The 24,368-nt window shown below is 40.4% G+C and overlaps 3 protein-coding genes across 3 annotated transcripts; 1 reads left to right on the top strand and 2 right to left on the bottom strand.

Annotated features, from left to right (window-relative positions):
• Positions 1–202: 202 nt before the first annotated feature.
• gpat3 (glycerol-3-phosphate acyltransferase 3) lies at positions 203–6,320 on the bottom strand. The gene is made up of 8 exons (XM_037692624.1): positions 6,177–6,320; positions 6,012–6,078; positions 2,033–2,321; positions 881–955; positions 700–789; positions 518–611; positions 337–452; positions 203–233 (listed from the first exon to the last, which is right to left on the bottom strand). Exons 1-8 carry the CDS (start codon positions 6,318–6,320, stop codon positions 203–205), a joined length of 906 nt encoding a protein of 301 aa, XP_037548552.1.
• A 4,212-nt stretch (positions 6,321–10,532) lies between these two features.
• abraxas1 (abraxas 1, BRCA1 A complex subunit) lies at positions 10,533–18,056 on the top strand. The gene is made up of 9 exons (XM_037692623.1): positions 10,533–10,613; positions 14,824–14,914; positions 15,150–15,186; positions 16,009–16,075; positions 16,194–16,390; positions 17,330–17,449; positions 17,522–17,603; positions 17,681–17,798; positions 17,866–18,056. Exons 1-9 carry the CDS (start codon positions 10,533–10,535, stop codon positions 18,054–18,056), a joined length of 984 nt encoding a protein of 327 aa, XP_037548551.1.
• A 2,254-nt stretch (positions 18,057–20,310) lies between these two features.
• mrps18c (mitochondrial ribosomal protein S18C) lies at positions 20,311–24,016 on the bottom strand. The gene is made up of 6 exons (XM_037691886.1): positions 23,926–24,016; positions 23,731–23,777; positions 23,566–23,649; positions 23,256–23,313; positions 23,097–23,156; positions 20,311–20,458 (listed from the first exon to the last, which is right to left on the bottom strand). Exons 1-6 carry the CDS (start codon positions 23,984–23,986, stop codon positions 20,382–20,384), a joined length of 387 nt encoding a protein of 128 aa, XP_037547814.1. The 5' UTR covers positions 23,987–24,016; the 3' UTR covers positions 20,311–20,381.
• Positions 24,017–24,368: the final 352 nt, after the last annotated feature.

Below are 24,368 nucleotides of genomic sequence, written 5' to 3'. Positions count from 1 at the left end.
ATGAAGATGTTTGTTTAAAAAATCATTAAAAAAATAATTTATACCTTATTTGAAATATAAATATGATTTATTTTTTATTTTTATGAAAGTCTGTCTCTTTGGAGGTGTGTGTAAGGTCTGATGGAGTCAGACTGTTACACAGAAGGTGTTGTCTGCATTCATGTCTGTGTCAAGTTGCACCTTAGGAGATAAGAAAATTGTTTTACCTCTGGATGTAGCTTTGTTCCTTTGAACTTTGGAGAATTTTGGAAGATTTTTGAAAATAAACCCACAAGCACACAGATTAAGCTGCAATTTTAGCTCTGTTCTGGGTTTTAATGACAAACATGTCCGTACCTACTGGTCACCGCATGCCGGTCTTTCATCTCTGACCTCTCAAACCAAACATGGGGGCAGGACCTCACCATGGACCTCTGAAGGACCCCCAGCAGACCTCCGTGGATCTGTCCGACCTGTAGACGATGACGTATGAGAACACCTGGCACCAAAGACACACTTGTCACTGGTGGACACTCACCATGGCGTAGCAGCCGTCGTTGGCCAGAATGACCACATCAATGGGTGTGGTGTGATTTGCGACACATATTCCTCCTTTCTGAGGCCTGTTCTCTCTGCAGATTCAGAGGGAAGAAGTGTGGTAGAAAACTGAAGAAACACTCTGAATGAACCTTAACTTTAGCTGAGTGCAAGCTTACTGACTTGTTGTGGTAGTGAATGGTGGCGGACAGTCCTCTGGCACAGATCCTGTAGCAGGTCTGGTGGACCAGCTCACTCAGCCAGTTCTTCCCTCTAACACATGCACGCAAAGAAAAGTGATTTAGAGTTTTCAAATGCGATCCAGAGGAACATTTATACATTGATGTTTTTAGATCTTCTTTACCTGCTTTCAGGAAGAAAACCCACCAGAGTTGTTCCTATCACGAGCCATGAGAGACCGATGAAGGCCAGAGTGATCCTGCAGGAACACAGCAAGTCTCCTTCTAGTTACAAGCTTGTAGTAGTTTGTTCATTTTTATAAAGAAAGAAACCCTACAGGCCTATCTGTAAAACTTCAGAATACTTGACTGACAGAAAAGTATTTACTAAATGCGTTTCTTTGACTTGATGCTAAGTTGAATAACAAACTGTATGCAACCACCAGCGTTTCAGTCAGTTTGGGTACTTGGATCAATTTCTTGCACTGACAACACAGTATGTTCCTTTTCGAGGGCAGGAGGTTTAACTACCGTATTTTCTGCCGTACCTGTCACACTGCCATATAAGTCGCATCAGTACACATATGTCTAATAAAGTGGAAAAATACATAAATATGTTGCTTTGCCGTATATGTCGTATATTTTGCGTCACTGATGACGCGTCGCATTTGTTATGCGTCACCGCTGACAACCCGGAAATGTGGACTGGTGTTGTGCTAAAAATCGATGGGCTGCCAAACGGCGGCCACGGGATCCTGCACAGGAGGACTTTTAAATGCTCTTTAATGGTCAAATCAGTTGCATTTCGCCGGGACGGTGCAGCTGGTTTGACAGTTGCTCCAAGCAGCGAGCAGAACGAAGGTGGGGCGACTGTGGCAAGCCGATTGTGTCATTACTAGCTGGTGAAGATTCTCAGTCATCCAGGACATGCTAAATTCCAAAAAGTTCCAGGAAAAAAACAATAAAATATAAAGTATAATAAATAAAGTCCAGTTGTTTTTGTATTGAACATTTTTGAATTTGTCATTATAGCCACGTTTACCTATTACATGATACAACGGCATGCCACACTGCTACTAGTACTCTGCTGCCATCTAGTGGCTTAAAATGGTATTGTTAAAAAAATTGAGTCAGAATGAATGAAAACGGTCATATCTCAACCAAAACTTGGTTTATAAATATGGGGAAAAATCCATAAATATATCGCTTCGGCCTATAAGTTGCAGGTCATGTTAATTATGCAAAAAACTGCAACTTATATTCCGAAAAATACGGTCGTCAGTTTGCCACACTTGCACTGCCAGAAGAGATGATTGATTGTTCGGTGTCAGACTGACCTAAGAGGTAGGAGGATGCAGTATCGCACAAACACTCCAAAGCCCCAGATGATGGTGAGTCGAAGGCTGACGTACTGGAAGTTCTGATTGGTGCGGGTCAGAAGGTTCCAAGAAACCAGCTCCTCGGAGGAGAAGCGCTGCGTCACCTCATCTTCCACAATGCTCTCTAAACCCTTCTTATGAAAATAGATGACATCACTCAGGGCGAACTCCTTCCCTGGAAGGGGTCGAGAGCGATGCAGCTCCCACATCTCCTCCTTCATGGAGCCCTCAGCTCGCTCAATGATCCCTGGAAAAGACAGTCACCAAACTTGAGTACTCACAAGAAAAAACATGAATGTAAAGATCAATAAAAACAGGAGACGTTATTAAAGAAACACAGATGAGTTCCCCAGACCCTGATCAGTTTGCCAAAAACACATTAACGTTCAATAACACTAGTGGTTCACCAATGTCCCCAAATCGATGAGGGATTTGGCGCAACCATAGATTAATCTTTGGCCAGCCCAATTGTTTGAGAATATTATACTTTTAATCAATATAAAAACTAGAAAGCTCATAAATTTGGTGGTGACCATCTTGGATTCTGACTTGGAAATGCAATTTTTGATTGTGATCTTTTTTGATGCAGCCAAACATTAACGTGGAAGTCGGCACATTGCTCGTTTATCAATTTATCGAGCTCACGAGGTTTACATATACATATACAGTGGCAGCCATCTTGGATTTTGATGTGACAACAACATTTTTAATGGTGACCTTTCTTACACCCAGATGCAGCTATACACCAAAACAGACATTGGCATGTTGCTTATTTTTCAAGTTATCCAGCTCACAAGATGGGCGGACATATACGGTATAGTGGCAGCCATCTTGGATTTTGACATGGCTACCCAGTTTTCTTATACCTAGATTTCACCAAACTCCAAAATGGAAGTAAGTAACTAAAATTTTTCAAATTATCATGCACGCAACACGCACAAATGGACCAACGGAGGGTACGTCTAATGCCACCTCTTTAGAAAAACAAATCAAAGATTAATAAAAACATGGTGACAGTTAAAACACACTGTGGATTTTAATAAATAAGAGTTCAATGTTGTTAAAAACACAACAGAGGTCAGTTAAATGCACCCCCCCCCCCCTCCAGGGTGCCAGAGAAAAAACTAAACCACAGGTCATATTTGCTCCCTCAGTTTAATAAACCTTGCATTCAGCTCTGTGCGAGCATTTGCTCAATTTCTGGGCAAAAAAATTGAACAAATGCCTAATTCCAGGATCAATAACTTCTCAGCAATCCACCAGAACACCGAAAAACCACATTAAATACCCGACAGCCTAATTTCTAAAGAAGTGATGCTCTGAGCTAGACGAGCTCTCAGGAACCATCAGTGAAGTAGCACGAGAATCAAAAATTTCCAAAGTTTTACAAACGGGCATGTTTCTGGTTTAACTGCTAGAAGGTCATTAAAAGAGACAAATGTCTGATTCCTCTAAACGTCTATTGAGATGACAACGTTCCCTAAACGTTTGTTTCCCGTTCAGTGGTGCATTTATTTCTGTTTCCTCACCCGTGCTGAAAATAAAGCTAAATCGTTACCACCTTTATTTTCTATCTCACACCTTGGCCATTGATGGGTTCCATAGTTGAGAATAGTTTAAAAACAAGACAAAACCATGAATATAGTTGTGTTAAAGCAGGGTTTAATCATTCATAGTCCTAGAGGGTAAACCTACAAAGAGCTTCTCCCTCTGGGATCAGAACTTCCGTCTGCTGGTTGAACAACAGGTGACACAGAAAGCTGGATCCACTGAGATTTATAAAGAAATGAGCTGAGGATCCTATTTCTGCTCTTTTCACTTCTGCAAAGGTCTTTTGTACAGCGAGACCCCCATTAGACTGCACACCTGTGCTGTTCTGGGCCTTCATGGTAACAGTACCAGGAGCTGGTTCTGACCCACTATTGCAATGATGGCCGTGCTAGGAAACCTGAAACCTAAATGAGATTAAAGCAGGAGCTGCAGCCGAACTGTGTGTTGAATTGATGAACTCTGAGAGTCACGAGGCTGCCGACCTCAAGTTTAACCCCACGAGTTTAGTCTGTGAGGAAACGAGTGCAGCAGCACTTCAGCACACAGCAAGTCCATTATTGTGTACTTTGTGAGTGACACACTGAGGCGATGTAAGCACACACAGAACAAACTGGGGTGCACTGAGGGTCCTGACACCTGTTTTAAGTTACAATGAATGTTTTGATCAACTTGAGCTCCAGTTGCTCTTCTGGTGCAGTAGTTCTCAAACTGGGGCCCCGGGACCCCCGGGGGTCTGCGAGCTGGTGCTTGGGGGGTCCTCAATTTTTTTTATTTTTTTTTACAAGCACATAGATGTTTAACAAGCCCGTTAAAACACACCAAAATAGTTTTATCTCTTTGTGTTCACGTCTTTTCATCTTTTCTCTCCAACAATTGGTCAACAAGCTGAATACAGTTTGTCAGTATTTGTCTGTTCCTATTTACTTTTGTGGGGGTGTTTTGTCACTGATAAGAGTTTTGAGGTATTAAAACTGTGGTTACTGTTGATACCGTGTACTCTTTATATTCTGTTTGTTGCAGTAAGTTAGCTGTTTGCTGTTTATTGATTTTTACCTAAAAATTGTTCTTGAACATCTGGAATGGTTGCTTCTGGTTAATGGTCAAACGTAAATTTAACACATGGCAGCAAGCTGAGCCAGCGTGTTTTGGAATCGGTGTGTTCATTTGTGTGCACACGCTTATATGCACGCGCACGTGTGTGTGAGTGTGACTAAACTCCCTGTGGATCCTCGTCTGCTGTTTGGCCAACATCATGCAACCTGCTGTTGCATCATGATCCTGAGACAAACCCTGTGTTTTCTCACAGTGAACGATGTCAGCCGCTGCAGCTGACCAATGGGAAGCCCCGACCCTTGCTCACACAGTGTCACATGATCTTTGTGTGCTGCCGAGAGAAATCCCTCAGGCAGCACATATACACAGCATGGTGACCCAAACAAGGAACTGCTGAGGTCCGCCTGTCAGTCACACGGTTCAGCTCCTCTGTTCACACAGTTTTGGTTTAATCTCTTTAAATATTTATATCTTCTCCAACACTTTCTTATGTTTGGATACTTTTTGTTTCTATATATGTATATATATATATATATATATATATATATATATATTTCACATAATTAACATATACTACAAATACAAATATACAATTATTATATAAATTAATTATTTATTAATTATATATGTTAATTATGTGCTATATATCCATCCATCCATTTTCTTTACCCGCTTCTTCCATTTTGGGTCACGGGGGTCACCGGTGCCCATGTCCAGCAGTCACTGTGTGAGGGGCGGGGGGCACCCTGGACAGGTCTCCAGTCCATCACAGGGACACATAGAGACAAACGAGACAAACAACCATTCACTCTCTCACTCACACCTAGGGACAATTTAGAATTACCAATCAGCCTAACATGCATGTTTTTGGTCTGTGGGAGGAAACCGGAGCACCCGGAGAAAACCCACGCATGCACAGAGAGAACAGGCAAACTCCACCCGGAAAGGCCCCGGACCGGGATTTGAACCAGGGACCTGCTCACTGAGAGGCAGCAGCTCTACCAGTTGCATTTTAGCTTATATAGCTACCTTGAAATACTTATTAATTCAAATTCATCCTGCTTACACCGTTATATTCTACCATGTTGTTGTTTACGCTCTCTGTTTAGAACATTGTAAATGTTATAATTATTTTTTTTCACTTTTTGCTACTGTTTTTTGTGTTCCCTTATTGTATGATTTAGTATTTCTTGATTGTTTCTTCTTTGATTTTTTTTTTTTAGTGAGTCAAATCGGTTCTTCTCATCCTGAGCATTTCATTGTACTGTTAATATTGTGTTAACTTTGCATATGACAAATAAACACAACTTGAACTTGTTGGGTTCAGAATTACCTGTAGGCAACGTGACGGGCACGCCTGACTGCTGCTGCCGCCCTCGCTGGATGCGTAACGTGGCCCACTACAAGCACAGAGATATTCAGAGGGCTTCCCGCGACACGCTGCGGCTCGTTTCAGGAAAATCCCAAACTCAAACTGAACTGAAAATGCAGAACATACCTCGAGGATTTTGACCAGAATCTGGATGTAAACTCCAGTCACCCCCAGTGAGAGACCAAACATGGCTGGCAGTGTGATGAGGAACACCACCACGAACATCCACAACTGGAAGACGACCGCAGCCACACACCACAGGGTCTCCATCGCTGCGGCTCTGACGTCACCTGATCATCTGCACAGTCAGTTCATGATGGCACGTCAGAGCCAAACTGTTTAACAGCCTTTGTTCACATACGTGGTCCTGTCCTCTTCAGGATGAACTAAAATAATTGATACACCTTTGATAAGACTCACTCATAACAGCTGTTATTATAACAATTAGTTTTATGTTAGTTAATTACAATATTATAATTATTTATATTAGTTACAGTCCAGGAGGTCTCACTACTGACACAAAAACAACTAATTCAATGTGGCCAATTTTACTAGTATAATATTTGTATTAAACATGGTCATAATGACAACATAACCACATCATCATGTTTATTCATTTTAAATACCATTTTTATTCTTGAACTAATTGTGGTGAAAATATGCCATAAGAAATCATTTATATTAAAAACTGATATCTGGAGATTATCTAAAGGCCTTCACCTGTGTTTCATGACACATGTTGGGTCACCTGTGCATTTTACGAGTGCAGTGGCGCCTCCACATGTTTTTATTGGGTGGCCATTTGGTGGCCACTGAAAATAGCGCGCGCTCTCTGGCCTTCATTACCTGCAGCGTCCCCTCAGTGTGGACTGAACTCAGCAAAAAGGCCTTTTCTTACCTGTATCCTGGAACACCCTGCAACAAGAACTGAAGCTGTCCACTTTGGTTTCTTTAAGGGATTTTAAACATTTAATAAGGTCAGTAGAAAAATCTAAGCAAATATGTTCTTGTTTTTAGTATTTTACCTTGTTTTATATGGCACTTTGATTTTATGATTTTATTGTTTTAATAACTATGGTTTTTAATTGCTTTTATTGTTGTGTATTGTTGTTCATTGTATTATACTGTATATGTTGTCTGTCTAAAACATGTCACTCTTGAAAATGAGTCATGACTCAATGAGACTATCTGCAAAAATAAAGGTTAGATGAAAAATAAAAAGAGAGAGAATTAAAAACTAAAATCTTGTCATCAGAACCAAAATCCATCAAAAACATTTCAGATTTATTATATCGCTGTCAAATATTGGTTATTTCAAAACAGACGCTAGGGAATCACCTTCTATAGGTCATCATATTGTTTTAATATTGTTAACATTATTTACAACTCATTGAAGCTTGCCTTCTCCTAAATTTAAATAAAATAAAATATTATGCATATAACCTCCTAAGACCCTGCATCCTAATGTTAAGGACATTGGTTTGAGACTAGTTGTCCTTGATCAGGGGTACTAGATTTTAAGTTCTGTTGTTAATTTCACACTTTCACAAACACCAGCAGTTTTGTTTTGGTTTTTTTTTTGGTTTTTTGTTTTTCAGGGTTGACCATTGCCCCTCCTGGCACCCCCTTGGTGGCGCCCCTGCCCAACCGCTGCAACTTTGACAACTGCCAAACAAATTAACTATTTCTTAAATGCCTTCAATAAATTCAAAGCAGATAGGCTGGATAATTCAAAATGTGATTGTGAAGTTTGATACTGCAGATTACATCAGCCAAAATTAAAAACAGTTATAAACTCTCTTTTAGCAACAAGAAAAATTAAACATTAAATAAAAAGCTTATGTAATTCAAAGAAATGTTTGACAGCAGGATATGGACCGATGGGGAGTGTTTGAATACTTTAAATTATAAATGAGAGCTCAGAAAAGACCGTGCTGTTGTTAAATAAATAAATAAACTCCAGGCTGTCTGTCCCGTTAGTCAAAGTAACAGCACTAACTAAACTAAACCCGGGTTAAAGACTAACCCGGGTTGCCACAGACACGTATATTAGTGAAGAAATGCGTACCTGAGAGCAGCAGAAGGTCTCAAAGGTCCAGGTGAGGAGCAGAAGAATACTCCGGGTGTTTCTCTGCGGATAAAGAGCAGCTCCAGAGTTGGCCTAAGCCACGCCCCCTGCGCGTCACAATGACAGAAAATAAATTCATCATAATCGCAGTGCTAAAGAAAGACCACTAGAGGGCGCACATATAAAATCATAACGTGGCCACATCCTTCTCTAGTCCCTGGCTGTTTTTAAGAAGTATTTCCACTAATTAATATCCACATTTTGGATCTACTTAATTCGTCTTTAATGAATGGTTATGTACCACAGCGTTTTAAGGTTGCTGTAATTAAACCTTTACTTGAGAAGCCTGATTTTGATTCAGGAATTCTGGCCAATTATAAGCCTATGTCTAATCTAACATTCATCTAAAACTTTGTTGAGAAAATAGTTGCAGGTCATACGTGAACATCAGAAATAATCTGTTTGAGGAGTTTCAGTCAGAGTTTAGAGCTTATCATAGCACAGAAACAACACTAGTAAAAGTCACTAATGATATTCTCATGACCTCAAACAATAGACAGGTGTCTCAGATACTCTGTTAGACCTCAGTGCTGCATTTCATACAATTAAACACAATATTTTACTACAGAGGCTTGAATATGATATTGGGATTCACTAACGGCTCTTAAATGGTTTAAATAATATTTATTTAATAGATTCCTGTTTGTAATGAATCTTCTTCATACACCAAAGTTAGTCATGGGGTTCCTCAGGGTTCAGTGCTTGGAACAATACTCTTTACCTTGTACATGCTTCCATTAGGTAAAATTATTAAACAGCATGGGATAAATTTTCATTCTTGTGCTGGTGATACACAATTATAGTTCACTGAACTCCATTTTCTTGTCTGGATGATCCAAATCTTTTTGGACATCACTGCAGGGGAGGTCCTGGTTGTTTTAGCCAAAAAAATTAGAAATACATATTTTTTCATCTCGAGAATATGAACACTGCCACTGACAGAAAAGTCTAATCCATCATGACTGAAGTTGTACATTAGAAATAGCATATTGCTTTCATTATCCTAAAAGTCACCTGGTCCATACCTCTCTGTCTCTTCTTTTACTTTTAGAATAATATTTTAGCCCATCTTTCATTGGGGCTGAACATTATTATTTATATATTTTTTTTTAGCCTTGTAGCAAATTAAGTTAGGGTACTGTACAATTGAAAAGTATTTCAAGAAAACATGGTTAATATTTAAATATTTACTTAGACTCAAGACAATGAATAACTTTGACTCTGATTTTAGGAATATAGACCACATACTGTTATTTAATTTAAAACAGTGTCACAAAAAATTAACTTACTCTTCTGTGTTGTTTTTGTTTGCTTGTTTGTTATTCACAAAAAGTCCACCGTGGTTCAAACTTAGCTGTCATACAAAATCCACTGTTAAAATAAACAGTGCAGCTGAACGTTTTGAGGTTTTTTTTTTTTAAGTAAAAACTTAACATCTGAGAGCTTCATGAATCCTGAAATAAACATATTTACAATTTTATGCAATTTGTTACTTCAGTAATTTTTTTTAACTTAAAATACATTCAAAGAAACATGAACAATTGGTGCTCTGAATGATTCTATACATTTATGTTATATTTTGATCCATATTTTGTAGTAAATATTTTGCAGTTCACCGAGACTGTTTTATCTCCATTGCTCTGTATAATTTGATGACACCTGGTCTATGTAATCCACTCCCTTCTCTGAATAAATCTAGGCTTTTTGTGAGATTATCTCAGTGATGCACATATTATTACTCCAAACTGAACTCATGCAGCTATTTGTTGAATCATGAATTTATCTTGTTACTTATTTCATAACCATATTAATTTGAACTCTGACCATGTGCAGCACTTCTCAGTCCTGCAGCATCAGCACCTGACTCTGCTCTCCTCCTCTGTCCGCCTCATCACCACTGCCTCATATTCTGTGTTGTGATTTAACCGGAAGTGTTTAACAAGGTTTGTTGTGTTGTACTCTTTACAGTTTTTCCACAAAGCGCATCTTGGCTGTTGTTTCCTTCTCGTTTTTGCAGCAGAAATAGCTCCACACATTGATATACTCCGCCGTGTTTACAGAAGAGCAGCGTGCCACTGCTAACGCATTACGCACTTACTCAGGCGGAAGAAAAAGTAGTTCCCACCATCCGCGTATCATTTAGACAAGCTCTCAATAGTTTGGTTACTTTCCATCATCTTCATGTTATTGATATGCATTACCTGAAATGACTGAAGTATCGAAAGCATCGATAGTTTGATTAAAGAATCTATTTTTAGAGCGCAGAGCTCTAGTATCGATATTTTTGGTATCGACACGCATAGATATATATCTATGTAGATACGCACATCACTTGTTCGCGCTTTATTTTGAAGATGGCGGAGTCCCTTCTCAGTTTGTCAGGGACTGTTTTAGCTTCTCTCATGTTTCAACATGTAAACAGTGACACAGAAGTGGTGAGAAGCCCTTTCATAACTTTGTAAAGTTCAATTTTATTTGTTTTTTCTACAGCTCAATGCTGGTAATGCTGAGTATTTTCAGCTGTAGGAAAGTTAGTAAACACTACGAACAAGTGTCCCAACCTTTTCAGCTATACTGCTTAAAGTTTGGTCATTTGTTTGTAAATTTAGTATGAAGAACTTTTGATTTATATCTTGGTGGAGGAAAAGTATAAGTACTATTTTAATACATCTGTATGTGCAACTTTTTAACAATGAAGAACACAGCTGTCATACCACACCAGATTCCATTTAAATGTTCTGTTAAACTAAATGAAATAAAGTACACAAAAGAAAACAACATAATGTGAAAATTACTGAGGCAGTATTACAATCATTACACTCTGCCCTTAAATTCGGCAGACATTTGGCATTATAAATAGTGATCAATAACCAACCACTGTACACACACATTACATATACATATAATATATGTATATATATATATATATCCATCCATCCATTATCTTCCGCTTGTTCCGAAGTTGGGTCGAGGGGGCAGCAGCTTGAGCTGGGAGGCCCAAACATCTCTTTCCACAGCCACTTCTTCCAGCTCTTCTGAGAGGATTCCAAGGCGTTCCCAGGTCAACCAAGAGATATAGTCTCTCCAGTGTGTCCTGGGTCTTCCCCGGGGTCTCCTCCAAGTCGGATATGCCTGAAGCACCTCTCTAGGGAGGCGTCCAGGGGGCATCCTTAGCAGATGCCCGAACCACCTCAGTGACTCCTCTTGATGTGGAGGAGCAGCAGTTCTACTCTTGAGTCTCTCCCAGATAACTGAACTTCTCACCCTATCTCTAAGGGAGAGTCCAACTACCCTGCGGAGGAAACTCATTTCAACCACCTGTATCCGTGATCTCATTCTTTCGGTCACTACCCAGAGCTTGTGACCATAGGTGAAGGTAGGAATGTAGACAGACTGGTAAACAGCGCTTTGCCTTACAGCTCAGCTCTCTCTTCACTACAACGGGCTGGGACAGAGTCCACAGTACTGCAGATGCTGCACCAATCTGTCTGTCAATATCACACTCCATTCTTCCCTCACTTGTAAACAATACCCCGAGCTACTAACTAGAACTCCTCCACTTGAGGCAGAACCTCACCATGGACTTTAAGGGAGCAGTCCACCCTTTTCTGGTTGAGGCCCATGGCCTCAGATTTGGAGGTGCTGATTCTCATACCAGTCTTTTCACACTCAGCTGTGAGCCACTCCAGTGAGAGCTGAAGATCACAGCATGATTACGCCAACAGGACCACATCATCTGCAAAAAGCAACGATGGAATCCTGAGGCCAGGCCACCGAACCAGAATCCCTGAACCCCTGGCTGCACTGAGAAACTCAGTCCATAAAAGTTATGAACAGAATCTGTAACAACGGGTAGCCCTGGCGGAGTCCAACTCCCACCCTGAAGGGATCCGACTTAATACGGGCAAGGCAAACCAAACTCTCGTACCGCTTGTATAGGGACTGAAAAGCCCATAACAATGGGCCCCCAATCCCATACTCACGGAGCACCCCCCCCCCCCTCACACACACACACCACCACCACCACTGTGTACCCCGAGGAACACAGTCATGCCTTCTCCAAATCCACAAAACACGTGTAGACTAGATGGGCAAACTCCTTGAGGACCCTAGTGAGGGTGAAGAGCTGGTCCAGTACTCCACGGCCAGGACGGAACCCACATTGTTCCTTCTGGACCTGAGGTTCGACCATTGATCGGACTCACTTCTCCAGTACCCCTGAATAGGCCTTACCAGGGAGGCTAAGGAGAGTGATGCCCCTATAATTGGAGCACACACTCCAGTGACACTGCCCCTGATGTCCACGCAATGTTGCAAAGGCGTGTCAACCAAGACAGCCCCACAACATCCAGAGCCATAAGGAAATCAGGGCGAATCTCATCCATCCCCAGAGCCCTGCCACAGCGCAGCTTTTTAACTACCTTGGCAACCTCAGCCACGGTTATGGACAGAACAACCCCAAAGTCCCCTGACTCCATTTCTTCTATGGAAGATGTGCCAGTAGGATTGAGAAGTATTCCTTCTACCTCCCCACTACATCACTGGTTGAGGTCAGCAGGACCCTACCTTCACTGAACACAGTGTTAGTAAAGAGCTGCTTTCCCCTCCTCAGCTGCCTAATGGTTTGCCAGAATCTCCTCGAAGCTGAACGAGAGTCATTATCCAATGCATCAACAAACTCCTCCCACATCCGAGCTTTTGCCTCAGCAACAGCCAAGGCTGCGGACCGCTTGGCCCTCAGGTACTCCTCAGCCGCCTTCAGTGTCCCACCAGCCAACAAGGACCGATAGGACTCCTTCTTCAGCTTGACAGACTCCCTAACCCAGTGTGTCCAAGTTCAAGGATGGCCACCACGAGAAGCACCGACAACCTTGCAGCCACAGCTCAAGGCAGCCACTTCAACAACTGAATCATGGAACATGGCCCACTCAGATTCAGTCTCGCCCGTCTCAGCTGGGATGCGGTGTTAAGCTCTCCTGGAGGTGTGAATTGAAGATCTTTCTGTTGGGTTCTTCTGCCAGGTGTTCCCAGCCAACCCTCACTACACGTTTGGGTTTCCTGGGTCTGTCCAGCATCTTCCCCCACCAACTGATCCAACTCACTACCAGGTGGGGATCAGTTGTTAGCTCAGCTCCTCTCTTCACCCGAGTGTCAAAACAAACGGCCGCAAATCAGATGACACAACTACGAAGTCAATTATCGATTTACGACTTAGGGCATCCTGGTGCCAAGTGCACTTATGGACACACTTATGTTTGAACATGGTGTTTTTGATAGACAAATTATGACTAGCACAGAAGTCCAACAACAGAACACTGCTCAAGTTCAGATCAGCGAGGCCGTTCTTCCTAATCATGCCCCTCCAGGTCACACTGGCATTAAATAGACTGCACTTATATAGCAATATTCTATCTTATCGAGATACTCAAAGTACTTTACACTACAATCTGTGTCCTCATTTACCCATTCATACAGCACTCTACTAGATCTATACAAATAATAATCAATGCTTTATCACATTCATACACCGATGGGACACACATCAGAGGCAGTGAGGGGTTCAGTGTCTTTCCCAGGGACACTTTGACATGTGACTGCTGGTGGATTTGAACCCCCAACTCTTGCATTGGAGGACGACTGCTCTAACCACTCAGCCACAGCCATCCCACCCATGTGGGTACTGACGTCCTCCAGCAGAATAAAGAAGTCCCCAGCTGGTACACCTTCCAGCACCCCCGCCAAGGACTCCAAGAAGGCCAAATACTCGGAACTGCCATTTGGTGCATAGGCACAAACAACAGTTAGAGTCCGTCCCCCCACCCTAAGACGCAGTGAAGCTACCCTCTCATCTACAGGGGAAAACTCCAACACACAGGCACCAAGTCAGGGGGCTGAGTAGACCCACACCAGCTTGGCACCTCTCACCATGGGCAACTCCAGAGTGGAATAAGGTCCAGGCCAGCCCCTCTCAAGAGATTGGTTCCAGAGCCCATGCTGTGCGTCGAGGTGAGCCCAACTATATCTAGTCGGTACCTCTCAACCTCACGCACAAGCTCAGGCTCCAACTATGTTCAGTCAGCTCATCTGGACAGTTTCTTTTTTTTTTTTTTGGTTGTTGTTGTTGAGAGACATTTCACCTGCCATCGGAAGGACTTCATCAGTCTGAGAAGTCACAAACAAACTGTTTTCCCCACTAAGCAGTACACACCTACAGTGGACCAACCAGTTTGCTGGTGATGAGATGGTTTCTGGGGCTGTCCTCTCCCCCATCAACTTCTCCCAATCTGCCACAGCCAAAGTGGTTCAAGACTTTAAGGTTCATGCTCAGTCATCCAGGTAAAAAAAATCCAACAATGTTCAGTCAGTTCATGATCATGTCAGGTTGAGCATGAACCTTGATGTCTTGAACCTATATAGAAGAGTGATCTGATCTCTCTTTCTTCATACATACATACATACATACACATATATATATATATATATATATATGTATATATATATATATATATATATATATATATATATATATATATATATACATATATACATAAATGGTCACCATCACACACAGTTGGCTATCATAAAGCAATGATACAATCTGTCATTTCTATTCAGATGTGTGGTTTATGTTCCCCTGTCTGTCAGGAGGGTCTTCTCATTGGAGAAAGCAGGGTCGTTGAGAAGGTCATCACCGGCAACTCGCAGTCTGATCACATTCAAAGAGAAGAATTTTATAGTTAAGTTTCCATCACTCTGTGTGCTTTATTGTCCTCTAAATTTTAAGGTTAATTTGTCTGACAAGATTACATTTTATGCATAAACATTAATTGTGCTATTGCTGCTGACACCTTATGAAACTTGAAATACTATTAATTCAACTAAGTTAGGGTAAATGCTCTGGTTAAAAGACAATATTTTGTGAGAGTTTAAGTATTTCAGTTAGATTACTGTGAATAATGTTTGTGTGACAGATATCCAGAAGCACATCGCCTGCCACAGTCTGAGCACGTGAGTCCTGCGCAGATGTTGATGTACTGTTTCAACAGTGAGATGACAGTGTGATAGTTAGGCCTGTTGCAATAAACAATAAATCAATTAATCGCATGATAAATGAAAATTATCTACCTCGTTTTCATTTAACAGCGTTATCGTTTCTTCGTGTCTCTCTTTTATTTATTCTGAAGACATTGGATGACAAAAGGCTCAACTCCGGTGCTCTTCACTGACCCCTTCCTTTCTCTTTAAAATTCATTTTAATCATCCAAAATCGCGTTTTTGGATCGTTAAAAGCAGCTAAGCTTAGAAGCTAAGCTACGAGCTAAGTAACAGGCCGACCTCGGGGGGGGAAAAAACTCTGTCTTGTCGAAGCTCCAAAATTCACAGTTGAAACCCGTGCCTTTGTGTAAAAGTTGTTTTTCTCTGCAAAAAGAAGCTGAGAACTTGTTTACTAATTTTTTTATTAAAAGCTTTGTGTGAAAAACGCTAAAGAGCTCAAACCACACAGAGCATCCGCCATTTTGAGAACCGAAGAGAGACAGTCCATGTCACGTCAAGGGACCTCCCTCCCAGTTTTCTTAAAGAGACACGCTGCTCGCTCCCTCACTATCCATCCTTTGGTTCAAACTGTCTTGTACTGCCATCCAGTGGGTGAAAAAAGGTACTACACTCGAAACTAATTAACCAGCATTTTTTCTTAAATGTGACACTAATTACTAATTTTGTCAAATTTCAAACAATATTATCATTTATCGCAATAATTTCTGAGCCAATTAATCGCCCAGCAAAATTTGTTATCGTGACAGGCCTAGTGATAGTGTATGTATGTATCAGTTTGTACACAAGCTCTGGGGAGGTGAACATGGCTGCTCTGCAGAAGATGCTGGCAGACAACGAGCAGGTGAGAGAGATCAACGTGTATGTGGGCGCTTTAGTGTCGATGTGACAAGTTTATTGTGACGTGTGTGACTTGACATTTGCAGAGTGAAATTTTGGAAATGTGTGTTTGGTTGGAGCAGGATAAAGTGATCGGCTGGTATCGGCAGCGGAAGGACACGGAGCTACACGTGACGTTCAGGGAGAGGCTGGTCCATGAAAAGCTGAAGAGCGCGCTGTCAAAGCCAAACATGATCTTCATGCTGCTGACATCCAGCAGCCTGACAATGACTGGCGCCACTCACATGACAGAGTACTCTGCCTTCATCTCCCGCAACAGGTGACTGTTCTACACACAGGTCTGCTGTCTAGGAGTCACTTGATTAGGGCAGGGGATTGGTTGATCAGGCAACTTTGACTCGTCTCTGTTTCTCAGTTGGTTTTCTGTAAAACTAGTTGCTAAACATTTTACGAGATGATGGCACAAACATCAGCTGATTTGAATAAAGTTTGCACACTATCAAACCCTGGCACAAAGATATTCAAGATTAGAGGAGAGCAGTTAAAGCTAAAACAGCTGTCAAAGTATGCAATTTTTCAATTATTTTAATTTGATTATTTTGTATGTTTATTATCTATGATAAAAATAATGACTAAACACGCATCATTCGCCACCAAACGTTTACTCCAGGACTTGCAGTAAATGGGCAAAATCAGCTGAGTCGTGTTTTGTTGCCAACAATTGCGAGTCATTTGTTTACATTTAAACATGGACTTCAGACTTTCTCAGCGCAAAACAGATATAGAGACAATAAACAAAATTAAAACATTAAATTGATGTCAACAAATGTACGTGTTGCTGACATCAAAATCAAAAGGAGAAGAATAAAAAAAGTTTGCTTTTGATAAACGTAGTTATTTTGGGGGTGCTTTGGATAAAAATACTTACCAAAATTACTTTATATCCACTCAAAAAATGTAGTCCAGTGTGTTGAAGATTAACTGTTGCTAAAAATAATAATAAATTAGAATTAATAATGTAGATTTGATGGAGTACTTAGTTTTACCACTAGCTAGAGCTGAACTATGGCTTTATTCAAAGAACTTTAGAAACTTTACTTGTAATTCAGCACCATATTAATGTATGTGTGTACAAAGAGTGTTCTTTATTCAGATGCTGCTTGCTCATATTATGTGTACAATTAGCAGCACATTTTTAGTGTTAAATAAATAAAAAGCTGTGATTTTGTTCCATTTGTCATGTTTCTTCCCTGTGAAGGTGCCTCGTCAGCATTCCAGTTCTGGTTACCAACTTGGGTCTGTTGGAGCAGCAGGCCTACTGGAAGGAGTCAGTTATGTGCACTGCAGTAGGATACAACCTCATCATGAAGGATTCCAGGTATCTTGGAGCACGCGCCCATATTGTCATGATGTGTTCACATTTCACCTCACCACTACCTCTCGCTTTCAGGTCCAAGTTCACCTCCGACGGGCAGTTGAAGGAGGTGAACGAAGTGATTAAGATGAACGAGTCACTGCAGGGGAAGCTGCAGGTGAGAGGGTGTGTGTGAGGTGGTGTTTGCTTGTCCAGTTGATGTACTTCTTCAGCCACTTTGTGTTTTGTGGACAGAAAGCGTGCAGAGACGTGGAGGAGAGCGAACGTGCGGTTGAAGTGCTGCAGGCCGAGGTTTCAGCTCTCAAAAAGGAACTGCAAGAGAAGCAACGGGCTGCAGCAGGAAAAGATAGCAGTACGTTGCAGACCTACCTTGAGATGTGTTTTTATTTTGGTCTCATTCTAACTTTGTGTTTGAACAGAACCCACCAGTCCACCCGAGCCGAAGAACAACTTGCTGCTGCTTGAAGCTGCCAAAAGTCTGCTCGGCTCTTCCCCCGTGTGCCTCACACAGACCCCGAACCTGCAGGCGTTCCCTGTGTCTGATGAACGCGTTCCCATGGAAACAGAGGTAAACTCGGACACCGTGCAGGAACAGCTACCCTTGCTGTAGGAGAGTTTAACAGCTGGTAGGAAGAGGCAGGGAAAGTCGAGAAGAAACACGTGGAGCAAGTGGTGTTTCTCCATCAAACACGCCCAAACTCTTCAGTTCAAAGTTTATGGAATGCCGGTTTGTTCCATGTGCAAAAAATACTTAAACAGATATCTGCACTCGAGTTGTATTGTTCTCTTAAAATTAGTATATTTATATTCATTTGAGGAAGTTATTTGTGACGTGTTTATTTATATGGAAAAGGGCTTTCCATAGTTTGTCTGTTAGCTAAATGCACTGACAGTTGTTTGTTGTTCAGCTGTATTGATAAAGATGTTCAATGAAAATGTTGTATCAAAACTGCACAGTTCACAGTTCATTTCTCAAGACGAGGCCACAAACCCGATGGTTCAGGCTGCAAGTTTTAGAGTTTTTTTGTGCTTCATGTTTTCAAAATGCGACAAAAGTGCAACCTGTTTTATATTCCTCTTAAAATAAAAGACTTGTTGCTACCGCTTGTCTGCGATTGAAGATGTTATTCACTTGCATGAATCTATGCACTGCTTTTTACAATCGAAAGAAAACTAAAGTTAATCCAAACGTTAGTTCTGCAGCTGTTAAGAGTTCTTGTTTAAGTGATTTGTCTCAGACAAACTGAACATTCAGGATATGCAGTTTTTTCTGTATTCTGTTGGGCAACTTGACCAAGTTGCAGCTTCTCACAGCATCATCCATGCTTTTACCTCGACTTGTTTTTATGACTGCAATGCACTTTACGTTGGGCTAGGCCAGTCGATGCATGCTGGTTCAGAATGCACCTGCACATTTGTTTTAAACTGGTTCCAGGAAACAAGTGCATGCTGTTTTAGCATCACCTACAGAGGCTTCCGGTTTGTTTACAGATTGATTTTAAAGATCCTTTTTTCCCCAAAGTCAAAGAGAGGTGGCCGAGTGTTTTCAGTCACTGCCTCCAAACAGCTGCCGTACACATCAAGCAGGTCTACTTCCTGTTTTTAAATTCTCTTAATACACGCATTTTTTTTTTAAATCAATATCTTTGTTTTTTTTATCGTTTAAAATTTTAATGCGTTTTAAATTAATTTGTTTATTTTACTCAGATCTTTTTTGGTCTGCAGGACTTCGATCAAAAAAATTTTTTTGTTTGTTTCTCGCAGTGCTTTAAAAGTGGAGATGCACGGTGTAGTGATTTGCAACAAAAGTGTCAGCAAAGGTCAAAGGAAAAGTTTACAAGACAGTGGTGAGACCAGCTGTGTTGTATGGTCTGGACAGAGACATTGACTAAAAGACAGGAGAAAGAACTGGAAGTGGTAGAAATGAAGATGTTGAGGTTCTTCTTAGGAGTGACAAGGATGGAGAAGATTAGGAATGAGATCATCAGAGGTACAACACAGGTTGAACAGCTGGGAGATGAAGTTAGAGAGACCAGACTGAGATGGTTTGGACATGTCCAGAGGGACAGTGGGTATATTGTTAGAAGTATGTTAGAAATGCAGCTGCCAGGAAAAAGACAAAGAGGAGATATATGGATGTAGTTAGAGAGGACATGGAGGGAGTTGGAGTGAGGACAGAGTGAGATGAAGGAGGACGACTCGCTGTGGAGACCCTGAAGAAGGAAAAGCTGAAAGATTATTTTTGTTTCAAACTCTGACATAAAAGTTGGGGGTAGCATTCTCCCCGGCCTTTAATTAGGGTTTTTTTTTTTTTACTTCAGGCTGAAACTTGGCGCTTTTTTTTACAAAAAGGGTGATTAATAAATAGAAATGTCCTGTTTAGAAAACTAAAATCCTTCCATCTCAACACATTAAAGCTCACAATGCAACGTCACTTGTAGATTTGAACATTTTTATAGTATTTAACTAAAAATGAACTGTGTTATCCTTTATCTACTAATCCAGTAGATGTTTGTGGATTCATACAAACTTTGAGAGGGGGAGATGCTGAAAATGGCTTCTTTAAACTTTTAAAGTCCACAGACTTAAACCACCTCTGGTATTAAAATGTTTAATTTTACAAAAAAAAAAAACTTTACTTTTACTAAAAACAGTTTAAGATGTGATAAATTTTTCAAACTATCTCATTGGTTCTTGATTTTTATTTTTTTTAAAAACAAAGACAACTTGTAGAAAACCTTGTTATTAAAATGCTTCTTTAGTTAAGAGTAAACATGTTAAGCACATTTGAACCATCAGAGTGACGACACGATGAAACCAGCTGTTGGAAGATTTTACATTTATTAAAAATAAAGAACCGAGACGTGATGTGAAGAGCCTCATTACACTGACAGCAGACAGGTTTTAATACACAAACTAAACGCACAATGATCCTCTACTTCAGAAGTTTGACGTTGCAGATGTTGGGATCCATCATGAACTGAGGATGTTTGTGGGTGACCGGCATGAAACCTGCAGGAGAAATATTCAATAGAAGAGGGTGACATTAAAATTAGGAAGATAACGGTTAAAGAAATGTCAAACTTCACAGCTGGACACCATGTGGGTCAACAAACTATTGATTTTAAGGTCATGGGGTCAAAGGTCACTCTTCTTTAAATAGCTCTGAATTGGGAACTCTTTCAAATAGAAATCCCAAACTTCACAGCTGGACACCTCATGGGTCAGCAATGCTCTCTTCTGATTTTATGAGTAAATTTAACTGTGTTAAACTGGATTTACCACGGTTTCACTACTTCTGGCTCTTACATTTCTAGCTCTTAGTTAGCATTAGCTTTGTCATGCTTTTTACAAGCATTTTGCTACTTCTTGCTCTAAGGTAGCCTTGTTTATTATTTCTTGCTAACGTTTCACCAATTCTGGCTGCCAGCTAGCATTTTCCTTTTAGCATTTCACTACTGCAGTTCAAAGTTAGCCTTATGGTGCTTTTCTACTAGCATGTCGCTACTTCTGACTAGTTTTTCCAGCTATTTTCTGTCGTTTTGCATCTCATCTATGGAAAGCATGCAGGTCAGACATCACTGCCTGTGAGAAATCATCATTACAACTATGCAAACAAGTATTTTTACAACCACATTTTGTAGAATACTTAAATGTGTCAAAATGTAAGGGTTTTTGTCTTCTTTCACTTAGTTTGACTCCTAATACTACAGGGTTTACAGTTTTCTGTCAAATCTCACCAGAGCCCAGAGAACTCCCAGGTGAGCTCTTAATGGATTTCATTATAACCTGGCTCTGATGATCTGGTAAGATTGTTCAGATCAAGCATGTTTTTAAATCTTCATACTTTCCACAACAAACATCGCAGACACAAATTTTATATGAATGAAGCCACATCCATCTTTATTTTCCCACAGTTTGGACCGTAGTTTCAGTCTAATTCAGTACCACTCCTGTAGTCAGGCAGTAAAAAATGTAGCTGTGAAGTTACTGACTGATCCTGGGTTAAAAACAGACACATTGTTTCTCTGTTTTCTGTTCACATTTGAAACAACTTAGCTTCCTGGCAGAGTTTACACCTTAAAGTTTTCGTCATACACATATCTGTCTCAATCTTTAACTCATCCAGTGTCTGTCTGTGCGTTTCTGCGTGTGTGTGTGTGTACTGTTAGCAAAATATCTAATTAGTTACTAATAGGATTTTAATAAATTGTTCCTTTATTGTTTCTTGTTCATGTAATCTGTTTCTCCACGTGACATTCATTCATTTGCATCGACTCAGCATCAGCAAATAGAGTCTCCATTTCCTGTTCGTGCTCAGTTTGTGGACCCGCCTCAGCCATGGTTCAAAGCGAGCCGAGCCGAACAAATGATTTTTACGTCAACAAAATGCAGCCGTTGATTGGCTCATTTTGCTTTCACCAAAATCATTCAGTAATAAGCATTATTGAACGTTATATGTTGCATTTTCACAGGAAATGCAATTCTCTATTAACACACATTTCTATGGTTGTAACGTTTTTTGGTACACACTGAGACACACCCAGCAGTGGTTTTGTAGTATTTTCCATAATAACCGTGTAATACAGAATTGATTTTGGTGATAAAGTTCATTTTAAAAAGCATTTGCATAAGCAACTGTGAATTTTCTGAAATTTGAGTTATTTCTGGATGGCAACAATTCATTTTAGTTTAGCCTCAGCTTGAATTAGCTTTTAGCTTGAAAATCTGGTCAGAATTAAACAAAATTTCTCCAAACCTGGGTTGTTCAAAGTACCTACAACAGGTAACTAGTACAGTATTTTGGACATAATATTTCCAAAGAACCTTACTTTAAAAGATCTGAATTATCATTTTAAATGGATTTTGTACCCCCAAATTTAAAACTAAAGTCACTGCATGACAAATTTAAACTCTTTTCTGAACTAACAGAAAAATTCCTAGCGTTGATGTAAAAACTGAAAAGCTAAAATCTGAAATGACACTTCATATAAAAATCAATAGGGCAGCACGGTGGCACAACTGGTAGAGCTGCTGCCTCTCAGCGAGCAGGTCCTTGGTTCAAACCCCGGTCCAGGGGCCTTCTGGGTGAAGTTTGCATGTTCTCTCCGTGCATGCGTGGATTATCTCCGGGTACTCCGGTTTCTTCTCACAGACCCAAAACATGCATGTTAGGCTGATTGGTAACTCTAAATTGTCCCTAGGTGTGTGTGAGAGACTGAATGGTTGTTTGTCTCGTTTGTCTCTATGTGTCCCTGTGATGGACTTGCGACCCATCCAGGGTGTACCCCGCCCCTCGCACAGTGATTGCTGGACATGGGCACCGGCGACCCCCGTGACCCAAAATGGAAGAAGCGGGTAAAGATAATGGATGGATGTTGTTTTTCTTCTTAAATACAAAAAACAGCCCTAACTTTCTGTCAGCCACCTTAATGTTGATGCTCAAGACGATGTGGCAAAAAATTAAAATATCTGCAAACATCTCATGTAGGAGTGTTCCTGCAGTGAGATCAAACTAACCATCGTGTTGTGACAGGATGAAAAAGGCTGACATATATATATATATATATATATATATATATATATATATATATATATACATGTGTGTGTGTGTGTGTGTGTGTGTAAACAAAGTTTTAAATAAACCAACCCATTGCCTGAGCCTTCTTTATGGCTTTAGAGATCTCCTTCTGTTTTCTTCCACATAAACCTGAAGGACAGAGAGAAAGATATTTTGAGTGTATGAAGCATTTCAACCCCACCACACACACACACACACACACACACAAAGGGACCTGCAGCTACTCGCCTGTAAGGTGTCGGCCGTAAATCGTGCCTGTGTACGGTGAGATGAACTGAGAAAGCAGCTGAAAGAAGTAAAAATGAAATAAATGATTACTTTAGCATCACTTTTAACAAACAGTTTTATAGTGAAATATTAGTTTACTGTTCCGTGTCTAGGTTTGTGACGGATGCTGTTAACAAGTTTACTTTAACAACAACCAAGTGAGCTAAACAACCTGGTGGAGCGTGTTCTGTGAGGGTAGCCAACATATTAGATCCTTATCTGTTACTGAGCTCGAATACAAATTAAGGAGAAAAGTGTTCAGTTGACTCACCTGAATGTTTTTAAAGTCTACAGTAACATTGCAGAGGGTGCAGACTTTAGGAGGCTCTTTGTATGGATTCTCCATTTTCACGACCTTAAAAAAGAAAACATTCGGTTATTACAGATGTCTTACTGCGGTGGCAACTATAATATAATACAATATTGTAATATATACCATGTCATCTTTATGTTGAACTCCATCTGACGTGAGACTCCTGCACCCTACAGGAATGAGCAACATACGACACACAACATTAGCTTGTTAGCATCGCAGCGCTATGTGAACGACTCAAATTTATTGTGAAAAAGCAGAAGGGTTTTACATTAAAACGAAAAAACACACCTTTATATTAACCACACATATACTCACTTATATTTCCACGGGGATTTAGAGCAGCTTTTAGCCTCTGTAGACCTCTACCACACAACATTTTGACCTGACATCAGACAGGAAACGGTACAGCACATGAATGATTCCGCCTGACTAGTTTCTGAGATTATTAGTTCCGACACCCTACAATTTTCATAATGAAATTAACGCTCAGTGTATATTTCTAAACGTACATTATTATAATTTACGTTTTAGTATTTTTTTTTCAGTACGAGTTCATTCAAATTAATGATATATTATGAAAATATTTAACCTTCTCCAAACGGAAAAGTTGCACTTTACATTGTTGTAATGCTAGTTAAGAAATAATTCACAAATATTTGAAATCCAACTCTTGTGAGCGTTTATCTTACTTTAAATCTATGACACCGTGTATTTAATGTCACTGAGCAAGGGGGAAGCGAGTGTTAGCAGCTAATCGC

The sequence above is a fragment of the Nematolebias whitei genome, chromosome 18, assembly GCF_014905685.2.
Source record: "Nematolebias whitei isolate Nwh7 chromosome 18, NemWhi1, whole genome shotgun sequence".
NCBI lineage: Eukaryota > Metazoa > Chordata > Actinopteri > Cyprinodontiformes > Rivulidae > Nematolebias > Nematolebias whitei.
The sequence above is the reverse complement of the archived record's forward strand: the minus strand, read 5'-3'. Positions and strand labels throughout refer to the sequence as shown.